General features: G+C 36.6%; 2 protein-coding genes across 2 annotated transcripts; both read left to right on the top strand.

Moving 5' to 3' along the window:
• Positions 1-1,176: 1,176 nt before the first annotated feature.
• Positions 1,177-24,604, top strand: LOC129807719 (uncharacterized). Its single transcript, XM_055857171.1, has 3 exons — positions 1,177-1,349; positions 1,441-2,449; positions 23,416-24,604. The coding sequence occupies exons 1-3, from the start codon at positions 1,264-1,266 to the stop codon at positions 24,508-24,510; spliced, it is 2,190 nt and encodes a 729-aa protein (XP_055713146.1). The 5' UTR covers positions 1,177-1,263; the 3' UTR covers positions 24,511-24,604.
• LOC129807718 (exostosin-3) lies at positions 11,092-17,836 on the top strand. The gene is made up of 3 exons (XM_055857168.1): positions 11,092-11,573; positions 11,647-12,625; positions 15,836-17,836. Exons 1-3 carry the CDS (start codon positions 11,412-11,414, stop codon positions 17,536-17,538), a joined length of 2,844 nt encoding a protein of 947 aa, XP_055713143.1. The 5' UTR covers positions 11,092-11,411; the 3' UTR covers positions 17,539-17,836.
• Positions 24,605-24,650: the final 46 nt, after the last annotated feature.

The raw sequence follows: 24,650 nt of genomic DNA, 5'->3' as shown, positions 1-24,650 counted from the left end.
AACCAATATTGCACCAAAATATCAATAAATCAATTAATTAGAGATTTATGAGTCGATTGATGTTGCACTTTTGTGCGGGATACGCTATATTCTTGCCTTTTTTCTCTCACTCCGATTGTGCTGTGGAAGGAAAACAGCAACATAACAGCAGGAGATGAAATAGGCGATCCGGTGAATCTTGTGGTCTGCGGTTACCTTTCCTTTTCCACATTTGTCCTCGGACTATTGGTTTTTGCAGCCACAAGAACGATCAGTGGCATGAACCTGCTGTGCTGGAAACTTATTCCCACCTCCGAGATCATCCCTCACATTGAATCCCAAATTGATGACACCAATTTATTTAGCAGCAGCATTTGCAATAAATTCTCTACCTCTTTTGACTTTCTTCTCTGGGAATTCTTGAGAGTCTTGAGTCCATTTCCATGTCAATTTCTGGATTTCCCTCACACTCTGACCCTCCCGGCCCATTCTGTTCCTCATGGCGCGAAAGTGAGCGTGAAAGTGTGATTCTCCGGGAGATTTTGTGCCTGCCCATGAATAAATAAACCGTGTGGCATTTTCCATCATTAACAGCACAATCATCTCCAAGCTCAGTGAACTTCATGCGCCAAAAGGGATGTATTCTAATCACGTTTTTTTTCTAGACCACTATTGAGCCTCTTTCTCACTCCATCTCAGTGATAATTGACTCTTCTCTGTTGCTCTCTGGGATGAACGGAAGCGTTTTATTAGAAATCAAAATTGAGCTATGTGGACTTGAATTAATAATCCGGCAGCTTGATGATTAAACACGATGTCTTTCTCACCTTATTTGACCGCCGAAAATTACTCATCTAGTTTTTTAGGCTTTTCTTTACCCTTCTCTGAGTTGCCAGAAGCATTTATAAGGGGATTTTAGCCGGATATTGGGAAAATCTGAGCATTTGTTGAGCAATTAACTTGGGGGATAAATAAGGGTGATAATTGTCTTCTTTTTCTCGTAGTTCTTTTTGTATAATTGCGCTCCTCTCTATTCTAGGGTAATTCATGGATCTTTTAAAGATGTTATGTGTAATTTAAATACTAAAATACAATTCGTAGAATTTATTAATAGCATTAGTTTTGTCTTCTTGAAAATTTGCAGCTTTTGCAGCAACATGTTTGAAGCCGTTGATTTCAAAAATGGAGCGAAAGCCCCCTAGCGACTGATACGTAAAACACAGTGGCAGTGAAAATTGCTCCTTGAACTTTCATTTTTTGAGAAAATGTGTTAATTTTGAAGAAATGGCTGTGTCTCTGTGTGGAAAACGTGCCCTCCTCACTCGGGCACAAAACTATGTGTGCCCCAAGAGGTTTGGCTACATTGTTCTGTAAGTATTTTCCATCCGAAACATTCTTGTCAAATTTTGAGGTTATGTCTTGTGTTTTGACCCCAAAGTTTCCTTTTTGTCCCCTTTCCAGAGTCCCGGAAATCGGTGAGGATTTGCCGGAGAAGAATCCCCTACAAAGAGAAGATGGTCTGCTGGAGTTTGGTACAGTGACAGTGGAGAAATGCGTTTCAGTTATTGGCAAACAGGCGGTAGATGTTGAGAAGCAGGTGAAGGAATTGGATGGACAGTTGGAGGCCAAGGAAGTGAGTGATGTCTTCAGGGAAGTTGTTGATCCCTTGGAGCACATTGGAGCTCCACTGGAGACTACATGGGGTCTCGCAAAGACACTGTATTTGGGGAATAGTGTCCTGATGCCCACGAAGAGTTACATAACAATCCATGAGAGGGCCAGAAGAGCCCGGATGGCCAAATTCTCCAGTCCCAGCATCTACAAGGCCATCAAGGAAGCCCAGCTCAAAGGAAGTGAAACCCTAACGGAAGAACAGAAGAGGATTGTTCAGAAGTATCTTCTGGAGGGAAAATTGAATGGACTTGAACTGAAGGAGGATCAAAAACTTCGCCTGAATCATGTCCTCAGCAAATTGGGCAATGAGAGATCAAAATTCCGCCAAAAAGTCGATATGTCCACGAAGCAATTTAACCATGTGATTGAAGATTACGGCTTAGTGAGGGATTTCCCACCGGAAGTGCTTCAGATGTTTGCCAAGGATCCCACACAGCCCACCAAGGGTCCCTGGCTGGTCACCCTGCAGCCCCATGTGGCCGCAAACTTCCTTGAATACTGCCCAGATCGTACAATGCGCTGGAATTTGTGGCAAGCACAGACCAGGCGCTCCTCTAACTTCGGCGAGAAATCCCTGGAGACCAGCACGCACATCGAGGAGATTCGGTTCTTGCGCAGAGATCAAGCCAAAATTCTCGGCTACGATAGCTTTGTGGACATGTCCATGGAGACGAAGATGGCTGGCAGCAGGAAGAGTGTCAGTAAGATGCTGGAAGCTCTCAGGGAAAAAGCCAAGCCAGCGCAGGATGCTGAACTGAAGTCTCTGCAGGAGTATGCCGGGCAGTTTGGATTCAAGGTCAGTATTCCTTTTATTGTATTTTTACTTTGACCTTTAATTATTTCCCGAACATATGGTCCAAATGGCTTGAGATATGAATTCGGGGAACGCGAGGAACCCCCTGAAAGACGTCCTAAAACTGTCCCTAAAAGCCTTATAATCAATTAAATAATTGTATTTATTGAAATCTTGCTCAAATTTGACTAAATTTCCTTCAGCAACTCCTTTTTGTATTAGGTTGCTACGCAAAAAATGTCGCAAAACTTTGAACTTAAATAATGATTTGAATTTTTGTGAACAGAATTGGATAAATCGAACACTGAGAAAAAAGGGAATGCGATTAACTTTTTTCCTCGTAACTTTAACACTTTTTAGGTGTAAAAATATATCAATATTTTTTAATGTTAATTTTACACCTTTTTAAGTGTAAAATTAACATGAGAAGGGGTAACTTTAACCCATAATACACATAAAAAGCATAATATTTACAACGATTTCGGATCAATAATGCCGGGTAAAGTTTACATTTACGGAATGTTATTTTAACTTTTTCGGATTTCTCTCAGTGAATAACAATAGAATTATTAGAATTTTGGTTTCCAGAATTTAGCATACAGATGGTCCTGGGATTATGCATATTTTCGGGACTAAAGAAAAACCACGCGAAATGCCATTTTGCTTTATGCACCTAGAAACTTTGAATACCATGCAGGAAATTTCATTCAAATAAATTTCAGAAACGCTGCAGTCCTTTTTTAAATGAATTTGCAAGGGGTTCCGGCTTAAGTGAAAACGGATTGAAAGAATTTGGAATTGTCTACTATTGGGAGCTCATTTACAAAATAATTTTTGAAACGCCCCTAAAAGTATGCATTTTTTCACGTAGTAAATTTGAAATGAATTTTACATGAACCGTTGGCGCTGAAAATAGGCCGAAAAATTGGCGCCAAAAATGTTTTGCATACATCCACGAGGTTTCCGTAACGTATTCCAAAGATCTCTCCTGTGGATATGCAATTTTTCTGTGTCACTGGAGTGAATTTGCGAACTTTTTTAGTCCTGAGAATTTCTTTGAAAGCAGAGAACTCTCTGTACACGTTTTGACACTCAGATGACGAAAATTATATGCACAAATCCAGCTGTCGCCAGGTCAAGACTAAACATTAAGAGATCGAGACTTGAGACCTTCGCGCGATGGATCGTTAACATCGTTAACATGTCCTCATTTCCCCCCTCCCCTTCCCCTGCAAAACCATGTTTTTTAGGATTGTATGAAAATGCATCATGCGATTTTTTTTTTCATTTTTGGATATGTGTTAGAGATTACCCAGACCGTCATTTCGTCTTTATACGAAAATACCGTTGAATCATTCCTAATAATGGTTTTCGAAACTGATACATATCATGTTTTGGCTCGTTTGGTAAAGGTTTTGGAATTTCTGACATAATCGTTAAGTAATTTTTATACGAAAACCAATTTATTACTCCCAAGCTATTTGGGGCGTTATTTTGTATGATTTAATCGGTTTAATAAATCGGTTGAGAGTCGGTAAACTGGGTTAATGACGCGAATGCACTTTTGAGGTATAGCATCTAAGTCACGAGTTCGAGCATTTCGCAAAGCCTTAGATCAGAGGTGTGCAAGAAACCGTTGAAACCGAATTAACGTCAAAATAAGTTTGTTATATAGGGTCAAAGGAACGTCTATTGACACTTTAAGAACTTTCGTAACTTTCCTGACTGATATCTTCTATTGTATTAAATTTTTTTGTGTTTAAATATTAACTTATATCAACTTATTAATTTGACTACCGTTCAGTATCATTCACTTTTCTCAAAATGTTTGAAAAACTAAAAAAAACTGTATTTTTTAAGATCATGACTAAATGCCATATCTATTGACACTTTCGGTATCTATTGACACACGAAATTTGAACACCTATTGGACACTTTTTCTTTACACCTTTGATTGAGATTTTGGTTGAAAACTTCCTTATTGCACTGGATGACTCCATCTGGGGGACTGCCAACCAGGGAATCTATTAAATCTCCATCCAGAATGCCCCGTCCTTCCGTAAGAAACTCTTCCTCACAGAGATTTCTGTAAATCTTATGTCCCTTCACAGCAGCCATTCTCGTGATGATGAACTTCTCTATCCTCATAATCTTACATTGTATTCCTTACAGGATGCAATGGGCAGCTTTTAGATTTATAAAACTTGACACTCTCCTTAAGAATTCTCTCTCAACAGCTCATAGACAATACTCTTTCCATTGGGGCATCTCTGGTGCAGTCGAAATTTTTGTCACGCATTAGATTTCTGCAGTGCTAGAGCTGAAGGAAGTTCTACTATAAAAATATCACCAGTGGCAACTCACCAACAAACATTCTTAGTCTTTTTTGCGCACAAACACTTAACTTGTTAGTAATTTCACTATTTCTTTCACAAAAATGCAGCAACTTTGTTTACTTTTATTCATTCTTCTTATTCTTCTTCATCTATCAAGCTGATACAAAAGTCGGCAATCTGTACCTGTCAATAGACGTTGAAATCGACAATTTTGTCTCGGTTTATTGACACTGTAATTAAATTCATTTTAATTAAAATAAATTGATGCAAATTGTGTATTAAATTAAAATTTAGTTATTTTTTGACTGTTATGCAACAGATATACGTTCATTTTATTAAAAAAAAAAATAGAAAAAATATTTTTGTAAAAGCTTCTTTCTTACACTTTTTCATAAGAATCTTGAAATTTCTCCACGTCGACAATTGAAATTGCTTAAACCTTTTTAAAACCTTCTTAAATTCGCAGAACAGTTATAGAAAAGGGTAGGTTAAAGGAAAGCAGGTCAGATTACATGAATTTCACTAGATATAAACAATTTATATTAAATAAATTTCAATGTTTTGATGAGAGTGTCAATAGGGGTTCCCTGTCGAACAGACGTTCTTTTCACCCTAGTAGCGTTTTGACCATTGATATACATGTTTCATTTGACGTTAATTCGGTTTCGATGGTTTCTTGCACACCTCTGCCTTAGATGCTTTGCCATCCTTTTTTATTTACATATTCTTCCATTAAAATTTGAAAAACCAGTGGTAAGCCCACAGGCACAGAGGAACCACCACCAAAGAAGCATTCGAATCTGGCAACACTAAAAAAAGTGGCTGATGTTGCATTTATTTTTTAATGTTTTTAGGAATTTTAATTATTTTTGTGGAATTCTTCTTGCCTAATTTTGATGAAAGAGGACCAGTAAATATAAAAAAATGTGATTATTGTGATAAATTTGTAAAACTTGCAAGTTTTTTTTAGAACAAAAGACAGGGGTCCACGTACACTGATAGAAAATTGGAAAATTTTTATATTTCTTGTAAGTTTTTTAATCTTTTCTTCCTTTAAAAAGAAAAAGAAACCATTCTATAATCCTTACAGTATAATGTGAGATTTATCCGTTTTTAGAAGGATAAAAGGTGATTTTTTTTCGAGTTAATGGCACTTATGGCGATCTAATGAAATGAATTTCAGTATCCGGACGGAGGGCTTCCTAAAAGCACACAGATTATCTGGAAGTCTACTTAGAACTTCTAGGGCTTTTTCCCGAGAAGATAGAATGTTAGGATGATTAAAAAAAAACCTCAAGAGCCCCAAAACAGACGACAAATTTGGTCTGCATGCTATCTTTTCCAGGGCAATTTTCACACTAAAAAAACACAAGAAAAAGCAGTAAAAATCACAGATTTTTCTCAAAAATCTCTTCACTGGCCAATTCTTTAATGATTTTTAATGAACTTACTTCGTAAATTTGCTTACTTCTGTGCAAAATTACGTGAAAAACATCAAACAAATGTCGCAAAGGGCACCGTCCGCCATCTTCTATTTGACAACTGAACCGTCTTATGGTGCATGTTCTTTGAGTAAAACAAGCACTTTTTCAAGACATTTTCCAGATGATTTCCACGGACAATTAAAAAAATAAATAGTTACAAATGCTTTCAAAATTCACCAATTTTTTATTCCAATTCATAAATCATCGATATTCTACATAATTTTCATAATATTCCACGAATTATGAAATGCTGCAAAAGTCGCTGGGCGGGCGACCCATATTCAGCCTATTTTTACTATCAAATCACAGCTTTTAATCAATTCTGTGATACTAAACTAATTCTAGAAACAATTTCTTTATGTTAACACCAGTTTTTATTGGAATTTCATTAATTAAACTTCACAAATTGGCTTTAAAAAGCAATCTCGGCGACGTTTTTTTTCAAATGCTGGCGACTACGACTACAAAAGCAGAAAAACGACTTTTTCCTTAAATGTTGGTTCCTCTGGCCGCTCTGGCCCAAAGCTTATGGTAGTTGAGATTCTCTACAGGCGACCTTGAAATGCGTACTAGTGTTTTTTTTACATATATATTCTTTATTTTTTAAGTAATTAAAATATTTGAAAATGGTGCAAAGTTGAGGGTGGAAAAACAGTTGTTTACATCCTCAATAGGAACTATTTACTTGTATCCCAGGTATTTTGCAAGAAGAGAAAAATGCATAGTGACACATTTTTATGAAAAACTGAATTGTATTCCAGCATCCAAATTTTCCTCGATATGTTGCCTATAAACAAGGCTAAAATATGAGCTATTTAAGATTTTCTAAAAAGTCAGTGTTCTTGGCAAATTGCCTCAAATTCGCAACCATCAAAAATATTGCTCCTTGGAAATTACAAGGGGCCAACTCAATCTGAGCCATTTTTCAGGAGACAGTATGAAAGATTCAACTTTGTATAAATAATTATCTCAATTAAGTATGTTAATAAAAACAATTTAATTCTTTTCTATTTGTATGAGCATTATTATAAACATCGAAACATACATATTTTTACCTTTCAAAATATGTTTTTTTTTATGAGTTAGCTCTTTGTCATTCTAAATGATCAACTTGCTTAACTTAGTCCCTTGTTTCACAAAAATTTGAACGATAAATCTATTTTGTGCCCCTTGACTTCAAACAAAACCGCGCAAGCAATCATAAAAAGTAAAATTTTGAAAAACTTTTCTAATAACGAAATTTATTGACTTATATCATCTGAAATTTTATTAAATTCTCTGTCTGAGTGCATTAAAACCTCAAAATCGCTAAAAAGTGAGTTGGCCCCTTGTAATTTCCAAGGAGCGATTACAATTGCCCCAGTCTCCCCTAGTTTACTGATTCTATTACACTGTGCAACAATTTTGAACTTTTTTTTTGTCCCTGGGTTCTCATGCTATTTTTTCTATTGCTAGGGTCAAATGATTTACGAAAATACTTATCATTTTGATTTCATTTGGATTTTGCGCCTGGAATGTAGGCAAAACCGTTTTTGCCGTTTTTTGATACTTGGGTGCCTATATCTCCGATTCTGATGAATCGATTTATTTCTCACTATGGAACAATTTGTTGTCCTTTACATGCTCGATAAATCCTCTGAACAGATGAAGTTCGTACAACTGACACCAGCGACGCTGTAGTCTCATTAATGTCAGAAAACATGGGAAAATCGAACTTTTTAGCAACTTTGATCAAAAATATCTCGAAAACTAGGACTGTCCCTAACAGTCTGTTTTGTGGGTTTGATAGAGAATTTAATCAGCTACATTTTTGTCCATGTACAGCTTTTCTCTCAGATTGTTTTTTTAACCTCGATATTGAGGTTCAAACGAAAAACGAGCACTCAGCCAACTAAAGAAAACCTTCATAATTTCGAGTGTTATTGTGTTTTCTTTTCAAGTTTAGATAACCCAGAGTATTATTTTCAATTTCTTACAATTGTAGTTATTAATACTTATTGCATTATAAAATGTGTTTAAATATAATACAGGGCAATAACTCAAACAATATCTTCAGTAAGATTTCAGTGTTATTTCAATCTCAAAAGACTATTACAAAAAAGGCATATTAACTGCATATTGCAAAATTTTAAATATTTCAAAGAATATTTCTTGTTAAATTTACATTAAGTATAAGTATCTATTTTACCTTTTACATACCAGTTACATATGGAAAACTTTGCAAGAAATCCCTTTTCTAAATTCATTTTTTTTTTATAATTCTTTAAAAAAATTTCCTACATTTATCTACAATCCTACAATTTTAAAATTAACCTCATAATTACGTGATTTTCATCGAAATAAATCTAAAACTAGTTTTTGAACTTGTAATTGTTACTTTATGTATATCACATATGTTAAAGTTTTATACAAATCTCCAAGTAATAAAATAATATTTAAAAATTTAAAATGTCATATAAAAATCACCATAATATCGATATTTAAGTATTAAATAATATAATAAAAGCTTGCACTGCCTAATTGCGAGGAAAAAAAACAATAACACTCGAAATTGTGAAGGTTTTCTTTAGTTGGCTGAGTGCTCGTTTTTCGTTTGAACTTCAATATCGAGGTTAAAAAGTAATCTGAGAGAAAAGTTGTACATGGACAAAAATGTAGCTGATTAAATTCTCTATCAAACCCACAAAACAGATTGTTAGGGACAGTCCTAGTTTTCGAGATATTTTTGATCAAAGTTGCTAAAAAGTTCGATTTTCCCATGTTTTCTGACATTTATGAGACTACAGCGCCCCTGGTGTCGGTTGTACAAACTTCATCTGTTCAGAGGATTTATTGGGCATGAAAAGGAGAACAAATTATTCCATAGTGACAAATAAATCGGTTCAGCAGAATCGGAGATATAGGCACCCAAGTATCAAAAAACGGCAAAAACGGTTTTGCCTACATTCCAGGCGCAAAATCCAAATGAAATCAAAATGATAAGTATTTTCGTAAATCATTTGACCCTAGCAATAGAAAAAATAGCATGAGAACCCAGGAACAAAATCATCGTTGCACAGTGTTATCATTTGAAATCGATACAGAAATACTATTTTTTGTACCTATTTTCATCAAATAAACACAAAAGTGATAGGAAAATTAGGCAAATTATAAGAAAAATACTCGGAAAAATCTTTTTTTTTTCGTTGATTTAACCCTTTAACGACGAGACACTTTTTACGGACTGAAAATCAACAATAAAAATTAAACTGAGAAACATAATCAATGATAAATCTTACATCTAACCTTGGAAAGTCTAACAGAGTCTGATTCAGTGTATTTTGTGCTTCTATGATCGATAGGGACAAAAAAAAACCCAAAAATGTAAGTCATTTTTCTGGCAAAACCAATGAATAATATTTTTCGCTTTAATGAAAACTATACGTATGAGTATTGTAGTTTTTATTGCCAAAATGGCTTTGCTTAAAAAAATTGGAAGTATGAAAAATAAATAAAATCAATTATGAATTTAAGAATTTAAAAATTCGCCATTTTTGAACTTAAATATTTACTACATAGCAAATAGCTAGAGACTTGCAAAAAATATTCTAGATTCATTCAACCTTCTACTTTACAATTATGTACAGTTATAAGGAAAATATAACTTTAGGTAGTCAGGAAAAATTATTTTCTTTATGGGACACCGGTGTTCCAATCGACTTTAACTCTTTCGTCTCCTTTGGGACACTGGGTACCCATGGAAACAACAATTTTTTTAGACTATCTAGAATCGATAAAAATCCGATTCTTCTGGATAATTACAAACTATAAGGATGTCCAAATCTAGGATATTTTTTGCAGGATCCTAATTAACTACTGAGCTAAGATATTCTTGGTCAAAAATCGTGAATTTTCGATTTTCTGCTTCCTTGCACATATTGTGACTTTTTTCATATTTCTAGACCCGAATAAGGAAAAACCTCTCTGGGCCAATAAGTATGATAACTATCAATTACAGATTACATAAATTCGAAAAACAATTTTTTCATAAATTTTCAAAAAACTTGTTCAAAGTTGATGGGAATTCTCGTCCCCAAGAATCTTGAGGTCAAATGTAAGGTTATCCCGCCAGTGTCCGCCATTTGGTTTTTGACACCAACCTTGTAAGAAAATTCAAGCGGGAGCGAAATTTTTGTCAATATGGCCGATAATTTTGACATTTGGCAGCGAAAAAGATTGCTTTCGGGGAAGTTTTTTCTATTCTTCCAGATTTTGGTGAATTCTGATTGTCCAGGAAGTGTTTTTTTGGCTCTTGAGAAAGCTTAATGTGTCTGCAATAACATCGTGTTGAGAGAAATGTGAAGTGTTATTGTGTGAAATATTTTGAGGAATCTGTTGGCAAGCAGGAGCTGAGTGTCTTTTTTAGCACTTCTTGGACATCCCACAAGATACTGGTCAATAATTCTTCTTGTTTTAGTGATCAACATTGTAAAGGAGTTATTTGACATGCAAAAATAATTCACAAAATTGATATTATTGGCTTTTGGAAAATTGAAGTTTGTCCAAGTTTCTATCTTTTGCGTTCTTTAGGGGACGAGAGTTCCCATGAGTTTTCCAATTTCCCAGAGGCGGAGAAAATTCTTTCTCTACACAAAAGTATCATATTTGACCACTAAGACTTACAATAAAGTGAGTTTTACTGAAATTCGTTCGCTGGATATGTTGTGGTCCGGAAAGAGTTAAAGGGGTAACGGTTGAATTTCCTTCCTCTTTGAAATTTACGCGGGAAAGCCTTAACTCGTCTAAGAATATTTCCATTTTTTGCCGCTAGCGCTGAAGTCTCAATGTCACATTTCTGGTCGAAAACTTTTATTTACATTTTTTGCTAAGCAGAAAATTGTGAAAATTCTGGGGAAAATCGTGGTAAAACCCCTGAAAAGTACCCAGTTCAGGTGCATTTTGTGTTTCTGTGTGTTATTTAATTAGTGAAATTTTGGGTGAATGTGAGGGAATCGTGATAAGAGGCAAAATTTATTGAGAAAAATAGAAGTCACGAAATGATTTTCACGTGTCTCTTTGATGGCTGTATTTAATGAGAAAATGCGGTGCTACAGGGAAATGGAGAGGTATAATGAATTCTTCAGTGGATAGGCAGAAAGCTACGAGATGGTTTTCAACAATTCAGTGACATATAATCAAGTCGGAGGAGGAGGAACAGCAACTTCTGTGTGGAAGCGTATTAAGCACATGAAAATCTCCCGGATAGTCTTCATTGTGTCCTTCATTCTCATTTCTGTGGCCCTGGTGACGCATCTCTATGTGGTAAATGTGAGTGTCAGGGTCTGTAGTGGATGATATGAAGGTTAGTCATTGGGTATTCTTTGTCGGTTGGGAATTACAGGTGGAATCGGAAGAGAATAGCAATAATGTGTACAAATCTCGATCACAATTGGAGGCTTTTGAGGATTTTAGCTCCCTGAGGGCAGCTGATCTCAAGCTACGTATCGATGAGATGTTGCGGATTAAGGGGACAGTATCTGTGGAATTGAGGGAATTAGAATCAAGGCGGCAGAAGCTGCAGTTTGATATTAGTTCGTACAATCAGAAAATCGATGAGTTGAAACAGGAAATGTCCAGGCAACAAACTGAACTGGATCGTTTGAAGATATCCGTGGAGCAAGCTCAAGTTGCTCAGCAGGAAGCTGTCCTGAGAAATACACCAGAATTAGCTCTGCCCAAGCCACTATTCCCAGTGGAAATCCCATCGAAAAACTCTGCAGTTGATGTCCGGAAGTCCGGGAATTGTCGGATGAGCACATGTTTTGATCACTCAAGGTGCAGCCTTACCTCTGGATTTCCCATCTACCTCTACGATCCTGATGTATTCCCTGTCGTCGGTGCGGGATTTGATGTAGATGGCTTCCTGAAGACCACCATCAAGCAAACCCTAGGCTACAATATGCACCTCACAGATGATCCAAAGGCAGCTTGTGTCTTCCTAGTCCTTACAGGGGAATCTCTCCCTGAGCATGAGACCGTCCGGAACAATCGGTACACTCTTCCGGCTGTTCCGGAAGTCCGCAATGGATCTGGCTTGAGTGCCAGGAAGTTGCAGGAATTGCCCTTCTGGGGAGGCGATGGACGCAATCATGTGCTCCTGAACTTCGCCAGGAGGGATCTGACGCCAACGGCTGCTCTGGCTGTGCAGAATGTGGACACAGGAAGAGCCATGGTCGTGCAGTCAACTTTTGCAGACAGTCAGTTCCGGAGGGGCTTCGATCTCCTCATTCCGCCGATTCTGGGACCCCCAGGGGGCGATGTGTGGCATGAATGTGCCCCAATGCTGCCTGCCAGAAGGAAATATCTCATGTCGTTTCAAGGTGAGTGAATAAAATTCAATAATTTAATTCCTTTTTTTTTTTGCGCATCCTACTTTGAATCAAAATTTTTCAGTGTCATTATTTCAAATTTTTACTATTTTTTATCGTTAAAAACATTATAAATTTTTCTTGTTGCCCAATTGAGGTTAATGAAATTTACTAAATTTTCCTTTTAAAGTGAGCACATTTATAAATCCCCGGATTGGATTAGGATAATCCTAATGTAGTTTATTTAGATTAGATTTTAGTCTGTCTGTCCCACTTCCGTATGAAAGATTTTTATCAACTTAATGGGGGAGCCTGAAATGCAAAGTGAAAAAATCGAATTGCTAAAAAAATCAGAAGTCAATTCGAAATATTTTCCAAGATACAGAGATGAAAGCAAAGGAGCGTTAAGCAAGTTTGCAAGCGCTCTGGCGAATATTCGAAGCTTTAAAGCGCGTTTTCTGAATTTGAATTCGTAGAAGAGATTATCAGAGAAAACCTTGTGGATCAGTTAAAATGAATAATGGTGATATTCCAACAAAATATGAAAAGAGGAAATACAGTAGACTCTCTCAATCGGGAATACAGGGCAAAATGTCATCCGGTTTAGCGATATAATTGAGCGTTAAAGCCTTTGTAAATTCCACAAAAAGCGCTCAATTATAAAGAATCACGATAAAATAGGAAGAATTACAGCAATTTTGAGCGAATTAGCTTCATAATTAAACGTGAAAATTGTCAACAAAATTTGTCGCCCGATCGAAAAAGAGCCGATTGAGTGAGAGTCTACTGTATTTCTTAACATTTTTTAGTACACGATTGCTTTCGTGTACGTTCGACATTTCGTTGGATCCTTGTCACGACTATTTGGCGGTTTTAGAAACACGGCGAAAACTGAGGAAAACAGTCGAGGTAGGAAACAAAACAAACAAAAGTCGATAATACAGAAGTACATGTGATCAGTCATGTGCTAAAAAAATATTTAGGAGAACTATTTCCCCTTTTCATTTTCCATTGGAATAGCACCGTATTGGAGTTATTCAAATTAAAAATGAAATTAATTTCCAGTGAAAAAGAAATTTTTCCCCTGAACATTTTTTTAGCACTTACTGTTCTCAAATGCGTATTCACATTCTGAATTATCGGCTTTTCTTTGTGTTGGTTCCCGTCTATACTATTTCCCTCTGTTCTCGTCGAGTTTCAAAATTACTTTTTTCATTGATATCGCATTATAATGACTTATATCTTATTCACTTCAGATTTAAATTCTCTTCTAATTGAAATCAAATAAAGTTTTGAAAAAATTATATTTTTACATGTTAAAGTTGATATTTTATCCGAAAATAATACGAATTTAAAAAAAAGCAAAAATATTTTTAAAAAATCCGGTTTGACGATTTTTTCAGATTTTTAGCTGACATTTTTCTTTACAATCTCAGTTTTTGGGATCCTAGGTGAAATCCGACCTAGTCAGATCGGGCCGATTAAGAATCTCACCTACATAAGCCGGTTAGGATTATCTGTCCTTTTCGTTGATTTACGCATTTTCATTGCAATTCTTACGCAAATTCTCGAATACCGTATTAACTTATCTCATACTCGATGGCACTAGGTGAAAGTAATATAAGAAAATTGAAGAAATAAAACGATAATACGATAAACGATGAGCAAACAAAACTGTACGACTAATTTCTCTTAGTTTTTTTGCTCACCGTTTATCGAATTTTCGTTTTATTTCTTCTATTTTCTTATATTATTTTCACCTAATGTCGCCAAGTATGAGATAAGGTAATATGGTAATGCAAAATTTGAGTAAGAATTGCAATGAAAGTGCGTAGATTAACGAAATACACTCGACTCTTCGTTATCCGGCTGACGTGGGGACAAAATGACATTTTGGTTTTTTGAATCTGGTCAACGTTTTTTTATATTTTCTGCTGTGGGATTTTTTTCTGTCGAAAGAGAACAGAATTTTCTTCGTGGTGTGTTTATGTTTCATTTTGTAGCACGATTGTGTGTCAAAAACTTTGATAAAATGAAAATAACACATTAATTCACTCTGGACAAACTGCATGCTTCGTAAAAAATCGTTTTGAATACATCAACCGCCAGCGTTTGGCAGCTGTCATCCGGATAACGAAGTGCCAGATAACGAAGAGCCGTGTGTACGGTGAGGCTACGGCGAGCATTTTATTGACAATGTGATTCTTCCCTAAAGAGTAGAATCGAGCCAATTTTGTTCGTTTCGCAGCAAGCTCAGTTTCCTCGAAGCGATTCTTTAATAGGAAAATTAACGGGTTTTGAAGCAATTCAGTGTAACTAAAAAATTTGCAGTTTATAACCAAAAGAATCTTTGATCTTTGTTAGGGGAATGTAGGCATGGTTCGCACACAGTGAACCTTCAAACGATGTGAATTTTCTCGTTGTTTGCAAAGAGCTTACTTACCATTTCTCATCCCGTTTCATGAGCTTAATAATTATCTATCTTATGGCTAAGAAATGACGAACTAGATCTTTGCAACAAATAGAAATTTTGCTTTGTTTGAGGGTTCACTTTGTACGAACCATGCCAACATTCCCCTAAATTGAAATTGAATTGTATTAAAATCTAAATCGAATTTCGTTGTTAATTGAGACTTGTTTACATTACAACCTCATTTTACGTAATATAGAAATTGAACCAGAATTTAAGGTTAGATGACTTAATTGTGAGGTTAGGTTTTTTTCGTCACATGTAATTTTTATCTACAACCGATTGATATCTGGGTGATAATTGTAAAAAAAATTAAAAAACTATCAGATTATAATCTATGCATTTTACAAAAGCGTTCCAAGATGGAAGAATTTGAGTAAACATCACATTTTATTCAAGGGTTTATTCCGATTGCTCGGAATATTTTTCTGGTGACCCAGCTGACCAGGTGTTAACATTTAACAATCCAAGTGGCTACTAGGTTGCATAATGAATTCATCTGACTTTTTGTACGAAAGTGGGACAGAAATGAAAATAGTATTAATTGTTTATAAAACTTTTGAGGTTAGGCTTAATATAACCTAATTAGTAACTACTTTTAATTTACTTTTTATGTTTTTTACTCATTGAATTTTATTCCTTAACCTCATATTTTGTTACGACTGGTTTTGTGTTGAGAGGTTATGTTTAACATAACCTCACATTTTAAAATAAAACACTTGATCCGTTTGACTATGAGACGTTATTTCCAGGTGAGCTAAAGGTGCAGAATACTTCAAAGGGGATTGATCGAGAAACTGAGGCTCTCGATGACTTCATCGTTGAGCATCTGACGGATATGGCATCCGGACGGACTCAGGACAAATTCATGTTGCAATTCCAGTGCATTCCGGCGACAGAACAGAAGTTCTTGTCGCCTTTCCGTGATTGGTCACTTTGCGGCACGGATTCTTCTCGGCGGAGTGTCCTAAGGGAGTCTACATTCGCCTTAATCCTGGCTCCAGAGCGTCACATCATTTCCTCGACGTTCCTACAGGCCAGGTTGTATGAGTCTCTAAGGTCAGGGGCTATTCCGGTGATTCTAGGTGGGGATCAGGTTGAATTGCCGTATGCTGAGACATTGGATTGGCGTCGAGCTGTGATTCTTCTGCCTCGGGCTAGGATTACAGAGTTGCATTTTCTCTTGAGGGCTGTCCCGGATACAGATTTACTTTTTATGCGTAGGCAGGGAAGGTTGTTCTGGGAGAGGTATTTCAGTTCGGTTCAGGCTACAGTGGACACCATTGTGACGAGTCTAAGGGATAGGTTGGGTATTCCGGCTAGGCCGGTTCAAAATATTGTTGCTCAGAGTGTTTTCAATGGAACTTTTGTGCCATTGAAGTCAGATCCTCCGGTTCTGGATGCGGAACCTGAAGAATCGTTAGGGCCAATTGAGCCGCCATACCCAAGTCCGGCCTTCCGGAGGAATTACACAGCATTGCTGGTGCAATCCCGGGAAGCTTGGAATGATTGGGGTGATCCCTTTTTCCTCTATCCGCAATTACCTTTTGATCCGGTTCTGCCGTCAGATGCTAAGTTTGTGGGGAGTCATATGGGCTTCAGGCCAATTGGAAGGGGTATTGGTGGGGCAGGGAAGGAGTTTGGAGAGGCGTTGGGTGGGAATCATCCGCGAGAACAGTTTACAATTGTCATGTTGACGTATGAGAGGGAGCAGGTTCTTATGGATTCGTTGGGACGTCTCTATGGGCTTCCCTATCTGCACAAAGTTGTTGTCGTTTGGAATTCTCCGAAGCCACCTCTGGAGGATCTCCGATGGCCGGACATTGGGGTTCCGGTGTCTGTGGTAAGGGCTCCTCGAAATTCTCTGAACAATCGCTTCCTACCTTTCGATGTGATCGAAACGGAGGCTGTTCTATCAGTTGACGATGATGCTCATTTGCGTCACGATGAGATTCTCTTTGGGTTCCGGGTGTGGAGGGAGCATAGGGATAGGATTGTGGGTTTCCCTGGGCGTTTCCATGCATGGGATCTCAATAGCAATTCAGCTTGGAATTACAATTCCAACTACAGCTGTGAACTGAGCATGGTTCTGACTGGTGCTGCATTTGTCCACAAATACTACAACTATCTCTATACCTACTGGATGCCACAGGCTATCCGGGACAAAGTCGATGAGTACATGAACTGTGAGGATATCGCTATGAATTTCCTTGTGGCTCATGTAACACGACAACCACCTGTCAAAGTTACTTCCCGTTGGACATTCCGATGTCCCGGTTGTCCAGTGTCCTTGAGTGAAGATGATACGCACTTCCAAGAACGCCACAAGTGCATAAATTTCTTCACTCGCGTCTTTGGCTATACGCCTCTTCTAAACACTCAGTATCGAGCTGATTCCATTCTATTTAAAACGCGCATCCCGCACGACAAGCAAAAGTGCTTCAAGTTTATCTGAAATAGTCCAAAGAGAGATGCACAGGTTTTTTTTTCTAGTGCGTGCCATAGTGATTTTTACTACAAATTCTTCAATTTTGAAGAAACGAATTTTATTTTTCAGCCTTGTAGAACTTGAAAAGAAAAGTTCTAAAATGGGGCTGTTTACCTTTTTACTCTCTTATTTGCATCACCATAATGAGGAAGCAACAACTTTGTCCTCGTGATAGCTTTCCTCGACTAATAGCGATTTTATTTGTATAGCGAAAGATTTTATGTAAAATTTATCGAAAAAATAAAATTATTTAACAAGAATAAAACTGGAGTATTGCTATTTTATTTGTTTAGGAAAATGATAAAATGGAAGATATATTAAGGACCATGTTGGTAAAATGAGACGCTGAAGCAGTCACTTGCGAGTTGCGACTCACAAAGTTCATACTTTTTTCTCAAAATTTTGTCAAATCGATACCTGAGAATAAGAAAAGAACAACTCGATTTTTTGCGAAATTCGTTTTTTTCGCTTTTCGGGTACTCCTTGACACCCTCTACTTCCCCTGTGAATATTATACTGGAAAACAAAATTATTCCCAAAGTTATAGTGCTTTTTCCAAAAAAGCAAAATCTCACTCATTTTTCAATTCAGTCAGGATAAGAGCCGCATAACTCGAGCGTGTGACGTCATCATTTTGATTGTCAAAAGTATCCCGGCTGATTTCACGACAATGGATAAGCTATTATTTGGCTGCAAATATGTATAGTCTTCAAATTGGTAATAACTAATATAGTTAATAATAGTTAATAAATCTTCTAAAAATAAAAAAACAATGGATCAAAAACTAAAAAGTGGAAATTGAATACGAAATAGATGTAAAATGCTATTATTATCTATTATTATGCTATTATTTATCAAATATTACTAATATCTTGATATTTTTTTAAGTTCTCGAATATTGTAAAGTGTTGCAAAAACTGGATAAAAGCGATAAAATGCTAATTTATTATTCAGCAAACTTCTCCTTGGCGCGAGGGCTCATAACTTGTTAACTTTAAACTGTTAACTGTAAAATTGGTTTGAAATAATAACAAGAAATACGTAAAAAATGAAAATAAAAAAAAACATAATATAAGACCTATAGTTGGTATGGTTACCCGCCCTGGGAATCCTACTTCACTGAAACACTTCCTCTTGGTTCGATAATTATATCTTTTTATTAATCAATTTTCACATGAAAGTCTTCTACATGTTCTTTCGGATAATTAGCCGCCATTCCACACTTCACTTCTTCTTCTTCTTCCTCTTCCAGTTCCTCATCCTAGACACACACCAACTGATCGACATCTCCCCTCACTAGAGTTCCCACAGGGGGAATTCTGTGTGGAATTGTCACGCGTGAGTTAGAAACCCATCAATGCTAATCGAACTTTCTTCTTCTCTTTATTTAACGGGACATCATCCATTGAATGGTTTCCCGTACCAATCGAACTTTTGTTCTCATAATCACATGTGTTCGAAAATGCAATTAATTGATTTTTTAATAAAATCTCTCTTCAATTCAATGATTTTTGTTTGATTTGTTTAATAAAAATCATTGTCATTTAAATTGCCAGTAACCTCAAATGTGTAACTGGACTAGACTTGTAATGGTATAGTAAAGAAAAATAAGATGAAAATGCATGAGTTGTTCTTCTTTCCCGAATTCCTGTTGGAATTTCACAAAATAAAAAATCTAAAATTCACAAATTACAAATGAGAATTTAAAAATTGTACAGACGGATATTAGTTGTATAATCCTTATCAAATTGCTAGATAAAGAAAATTCAATGGAAATTAGCTTTTTGTTACGATAATCTGTGAAAAATCACTTTGGCATTTTCTGCCAAATTTCAGAAAATTTATACAAAAACCACAAGAAAATAGGAAAATATATATTAAAAAATTAATTTATAAGTCCTATAACTGCTGTTGAAGTCTTGTGAATTGAAAACCTATTAAAAATTTGCTTTTTTGTTAAGAATATCTGAACTAGCATAGTATGCCAACTTGGTAATCTACGTGATTTTTTGTCTCGGGTTTTAAAGTTGCACTATTGCGTGGATGTCTCTTAAAAAATGGCTACTGATTTTGTTGGCGTCATACAAAGCGAGCGCTTTACGCCAAGAACAAAATGGACGACGAGCGCCTCTCACGCTTTTCATGCGTACTTCGCTTTCCTGTTGGAAGTACATCGAGAAAACCCTTTAAAGTGCGGTAATCGAAATATCGATTTAATCGAATTTTCTATGAGGATAATGTGTTTATAGGTTATAGTTTATACCTAATGGGAAATTGTCAATGAATCTGTCACAGTGATTAAAAACACGTGGTGGTTCAGAGCAAAGGCCGCGATGGATTAGTATACATAGATAGTGATGCGTATGGGGAATGATATCGAAACAATTTTGACAAGTGATGCGTGACCAGCCGGGTCTTTTGGCAGCGTGGGAAAACTCGAGTTGTTTGGGTCTTATCCTGAGTTTTTGATATGACAGCTGAGGAAAAATATGTTACAACTCGGAAAATATTGTAATAGTTATTAAAATACACATTATTTTGTGGAAATTTTATGGAATTAACATAGCTATTATAGAATCCTTTCGTTTGATGTACAATATTAGAAAAGTGAAGTTAAATTAATTGATTTATTAGCAAATGCAAATCTCAGCTTTAAATCGCTCTCCTGTAAAGTTGGCCATTCGCGAGTTGTTCTTTTCTTATTCTCAGGTATCGAAATGGAGATCAATTTTCATTAAAATTCGATGAAAATTATGTAACAATGACAGAATGCAGATATCCTGCAAAACAAATATAGGTATTCTGCAAAGGTTTCAAAATAAAGCTTTAAGGCAAATCGCGGACGCTCCCTGGTACGTGACTAACGATCAGCTGCACAAGGATCTCAGTGTAGCTACAGTAAAAGAGGAAATTTGTGGCAGCTAGTGGACGTAACAAAAACAGACTCCTAGGACATCCTAATGATCACGCAGGGCAGTTAGCGATTGATGAGGGATCGGAAAGAAGGCTCCTGATGTTGAGACCTTCTGACTTATTCATGCTCTTATAGTTTTGTCATGATTGTTTTTGGTTGACCCTTGAGTTTAACCTCCAAGTCGTTTTATACACTGTTTGGCCACTCATGAAGTTTATTGTGCTGTACCTTTTGCTAGCGCAGATTGCTTTAATAAAACAAAATTAAAAAAAAATTACAGAATCTAAAAATTTCGAATTACCTCATTTAAGCTCTTACAACCTACAAAAGACTTGCCATTTTACTGTTTAGAGGATGGTTTTTAATTCTAAGTAGATTTTAATTCTAATTTAAATAAAAGTAGAGGTTAGATTAGGTTAGGTTCAGTTGATTGCCTTTTCTACAGAAATCCACATGTGCCCCAAAATAGATACCTAAATGAATCACAATCATAGTCTGATTGATTCCTGATATATTACTGCAACTCACTTCCAGCAATACCTGCTGAAGAGTCACAAAGTGATTAATCCGGATCGATTGACCGTTTTTTTTCCACGCTGACTCCTTGTAAAAGCTCCTTGAAGTTCCAAATTAAATGCCAGATGATTTCTATTCCGAACTATATTTGCACTCTTCCTTTCAAACTTCTTACACTCTACTAATGATCTTACTAATAATTCAATGACAATTAAATGAATCGCGTATAATTCAGAATAAAATTTCTTTCCTATGATGGCTTCCTTTTACAATGATGAATTTTCTCTAAGTTTGTTCTTCTCTCATATGCTCTCATGAGGTTTATACCATTTCGAAATTAAAATAGGATGTACTTCAGCCACCTTGCGGAATTATCAAGAAGTGAGAATAACTCTTTTTTGGCTTATTAAAAATATCTTCAAATTTTTAAAACTACTAATTATGGTAAGAGTAATGATCAAGGATTGTGAAAATCCACCATTTGGCTATCAAATGACCTTTTAAAAAAAGTGGGTGACATGATATTGGTGACATCACCATCACTCCAAGGCCTCAGATGACGAAGTCAATACGTCAAACTTTACTACAATTAATATTGTTAAAACTAGTTTTTGCTACTTGGATTGTAAAGTGAGGCCCGTGAGGCCTCTTACCATTCATAAATCACGAGAAAAGTTGGAAATATTCGAAGATCTCTGGTGAAAACGGTGAAAAGGAGTCATTCATACCCCATTGCAAAAGAAAGCGGAATAGGAATAACAAGCGAAAAATTCCTTGGAATTTTCCCCTATTTTTTCCTTAAAAAATTCCATAGGAATTTTCCATAATAGGTTCCAAGGAAAATTTAATGGATTTATGCTGGATTTTTTCTAGAATACATCCATGGAAATGCTCGTGGAATTTATGTGGATTTTTCCACCAAAATAAAATGGAGAAAAAATGAAGCTGTCACATGCACCTCGTGATTTTACTTCCGAATATTAAAGAAATAGCAAAGATTACGAGGATAATAATATGTTTTACTAAACCAGCAATAACGAATTAACATTTTGAGCAATAAAAATTATTTTATAAAAAAAATAATTTTTCCTAAAATATATATTAAATGACATAAAAACAGTATTATTTTAGGTTGGCGGCATATTTAATGTAATCACTTCACTATTATCTACACGAAACGCAGTGTCGCATAATTAATTATATTATAATTGCCACATGAATCACTAAAAATGTTTGCGGAAGGTTTGGAAACAAATTTTCAATGTTGTCGCAACACCATTTTATTTGTTTGACATTTCAGAAAACTAGTGGAAAAATCCATATAAAACACTATGGAAAGATAGTGGAAATTTCCATATGTTTTTTCCAGCTTATCCCGCGGACGTTTCACGTGTGAGTTTCCATATAAATCTTCCGCGGAATTTAACGCTGGAATTCCAGCATGTCGTGAATTTCCAGCATTATTTAATCACTCCATAAGCACTGAGTAACCCTTTTGCCAGCTTTCTAATGTGATTTGATAAACTTTCCCCATCTTGTTCGAAAATTTAGTAATGACAATTCGAAATTGAATTTGAATTCTTCGAACATCAACGACTTTTGTACTTACCTAAAAGCCGTTGGAAGTTCGAACGTTTAAACCGACGAGTTACACAAAAGTGAGTAAGTTCATGAAATGAACATTTATCTTAATAAAATTGCAATTAAAACGTTCTGCCATCCTGAAATTCCACAAAACTACACAAAATTCACTTTTTGCAGCAAACTTTTGCACTGTTTGTTGACGATTAAAGTGTCAATAATATCGAAATTCGAAATTGCAGAACAGTCAGCGCTAAAGCGGCGAGTACATGAACTTTCACTTTAGGCTTCCCTGTCAAGGCCCTAACAGAACAATCAGCGCTAAAGCGGCGAATACGTGAACTTGTACTTTAGGCTTCCGGTAGATTTTCGAATGGCTTTGTGACTTGGCTTTGTCTCTTTGAAGGGTTATTACTGAACGGAACCAATAGTGTCTTAGCTAAAAGGTAAATGAAACTATTTGCACAAAATGTCCTTGATTTTCGAAGAATTCAAAACTCAATAATCGAATTTTCAAATGTAACTGCCACGCAAGGAGAATGGGAAATTTATAAAATACTATGCTAAGAAGCTGTTTATAAAGGTTTTTTTGTGATTTTAAGGAAAATTGAAACAGGAATATTAGAAGCCTTTGAAATTTGGACAGGAAGTAGTTCAGCCATCACGCGGACGAAATGAGAAGTAAAAAATCTTTTTTCAAAATTCGAAACCGTTTTTTTATATCTTCTCCTCGAGCTTCTCCTTCGATAAACTCTTCAGGAATAATAAGATTAGGAGTTTAGGGTCTCTGGGGACTCTGGGAGATGAAATGCAAATATTTTCTATTTTTCTAGGGTCAATTGGAAGCCCATGACATCCCATACTACAGACGGAAGCAACTAAAGGCTCTGCATCATTACGATGAAGAAATAATCAGGGAGTACTTTCCACTGCCGAAAGTCCTCACTGGAATGCTAGAGCTGTGTGAACGAATGTTCCAAATCAGAATTGTGGAGCGTCCTGGAGTGGACACATGGCATGAAGATGTGCGGTACTTCGATGTGCTCGATGAAGAGCAGCCCGTGGCGGGTTTCTATCTGGATCTGTACACGCGTGAAGATGTCAAGATGCAGATGAAGGATAATTTTGGCTGGACTGTTGGCATTAGGAATCGCAGTTCAGTGACCAAGACGAATCCTCTGTCTGCGCTTATTTTTAATTTTCCTTCGCCAATTTATGGGAAACCATCTCTGTTGTCCTTTGACGATGTAGTGATGCTATTTCAGAGATTTGGCTATGCTCTGCAGCATTTGCTGACCAAGGTGAATTATTCCGAAGTGGCTGGAGTGTCAAATATTGAATGGGATGCTGTAGAAGTTGCCAGTCATGTTATGGCTCACTTCCTGTACAATCCGACAACGCTGAAGGAGATTTCATCGCATTATGCCACTGAAGATCCCCTAACGGATGCCATGGTGAAGAGTATTCAGGCTTCCCGGACGCATCTGGCGGGATATGATCTGTGTCAGGAACTGTATTTTTCAGCTCTGGACATGGAGCTGCATGCAAGGAAGGATTTCTGGGTGGATGTTATGCGAGAACTCTGGCCGAGGTATATGACACTGCCGTTGGAGAAGAAGGATGCTCATCCATGTTCCTTTACTCCCATATTTTCTGGAGACTGGGCAGCTGCATATTTCAGTCATGTGTGGTCCCAGGTGATTGCTGCTGATGTCTATTCGGCCTTCCATGAAGCCTCGAGCAATCCAGAGGCTCTGGCTGCTGTTGGAAGGCGCTTCAGGGATACTTTCTTGGCCATGGGAGGTGCATGTGCTCCAGCAGAAGTCTTCAGACGTTTCCGTGGAAGAGATCCCTCGCCCAAGGCACTGATTTCTGTGCTGGGACTCAAGAAGTTCAAAGGGGGTGGCGAGGAGAGTGGCAAAAAGTAATCCCATATCTAGCTTCCTAGCTCATTATGCATTTTTCCCGTTTTCATGTTGGAAATTGTAAGTTTCCCCAATAAAATTTTATGGTTATGAAAAATGGCGGCATTTTGTAATTGAGCTTTGGGCTCCGGTCGCTTAGTGGC

This window comes from Phlebotomus papatasi, chromosome 3 (assembly GCF_024763615.1).
Source record: "Phlebotomus papatasi isolate M1 chromosome 3, Ppap_2.1, whole genome shotgun sequence".
NCBI classification, from domain to species: domain Eukaryota; kingdom Metazoa; phylum Arthropoda; class Insecta; order Diptera; family Psychodidae; genus Phlebotomus; species Phlebotomus papatasi.
The sequence above is the reverse complement of the archived record's forward strand: the minus strand, read 5'-3'. Positions and strand labels throughout refer to the sequence as shown.

Coding starts and splice junctions, on each gene's coding strand:
- LOC129807718 (XM_055857168.1), top strand. CDS start 11,412: ATGGTTTTCAACAATTCAGTGACATATAATCAAGTCGGAGGAGGAGGA. Junction 11,574..11,646: donor CGCATCTCTATGTGGTAAAT/GTGAGTGTCAGG, acceptor TGGGAATTACAG/GTGGAATCGGAAGAGAATAG. Junction 12,626..15,835: donor ATATCTCATGTCGTTTCAAG/GTGAGTGAATAA, acceptor CGTTATTTCCAG/GTGAGCTAAAGGTGCAGAAT.
- LOC129807719 (XM_055857171.1), top strand. CDS start 1,264: ATGGCTGTGTCTCTGTGTGGAAAACGTGCCCTCCTCACTCGGGCACAA. Junction 1,350..1,440: donor AGGTTTGGCTACATTGTTCT/GTAAGTATTTTC, acceptor TCCCCTTTCCAG/AGTCCCGGAAATCGGTGAGG. Junction 2,450..23,415: donor CCGGGCAGTTTGGATTCAAG/GTCAGTATTCCT, acceptor CTATTTTTCTAG/GGTCAATTGGAAGCCCATGA.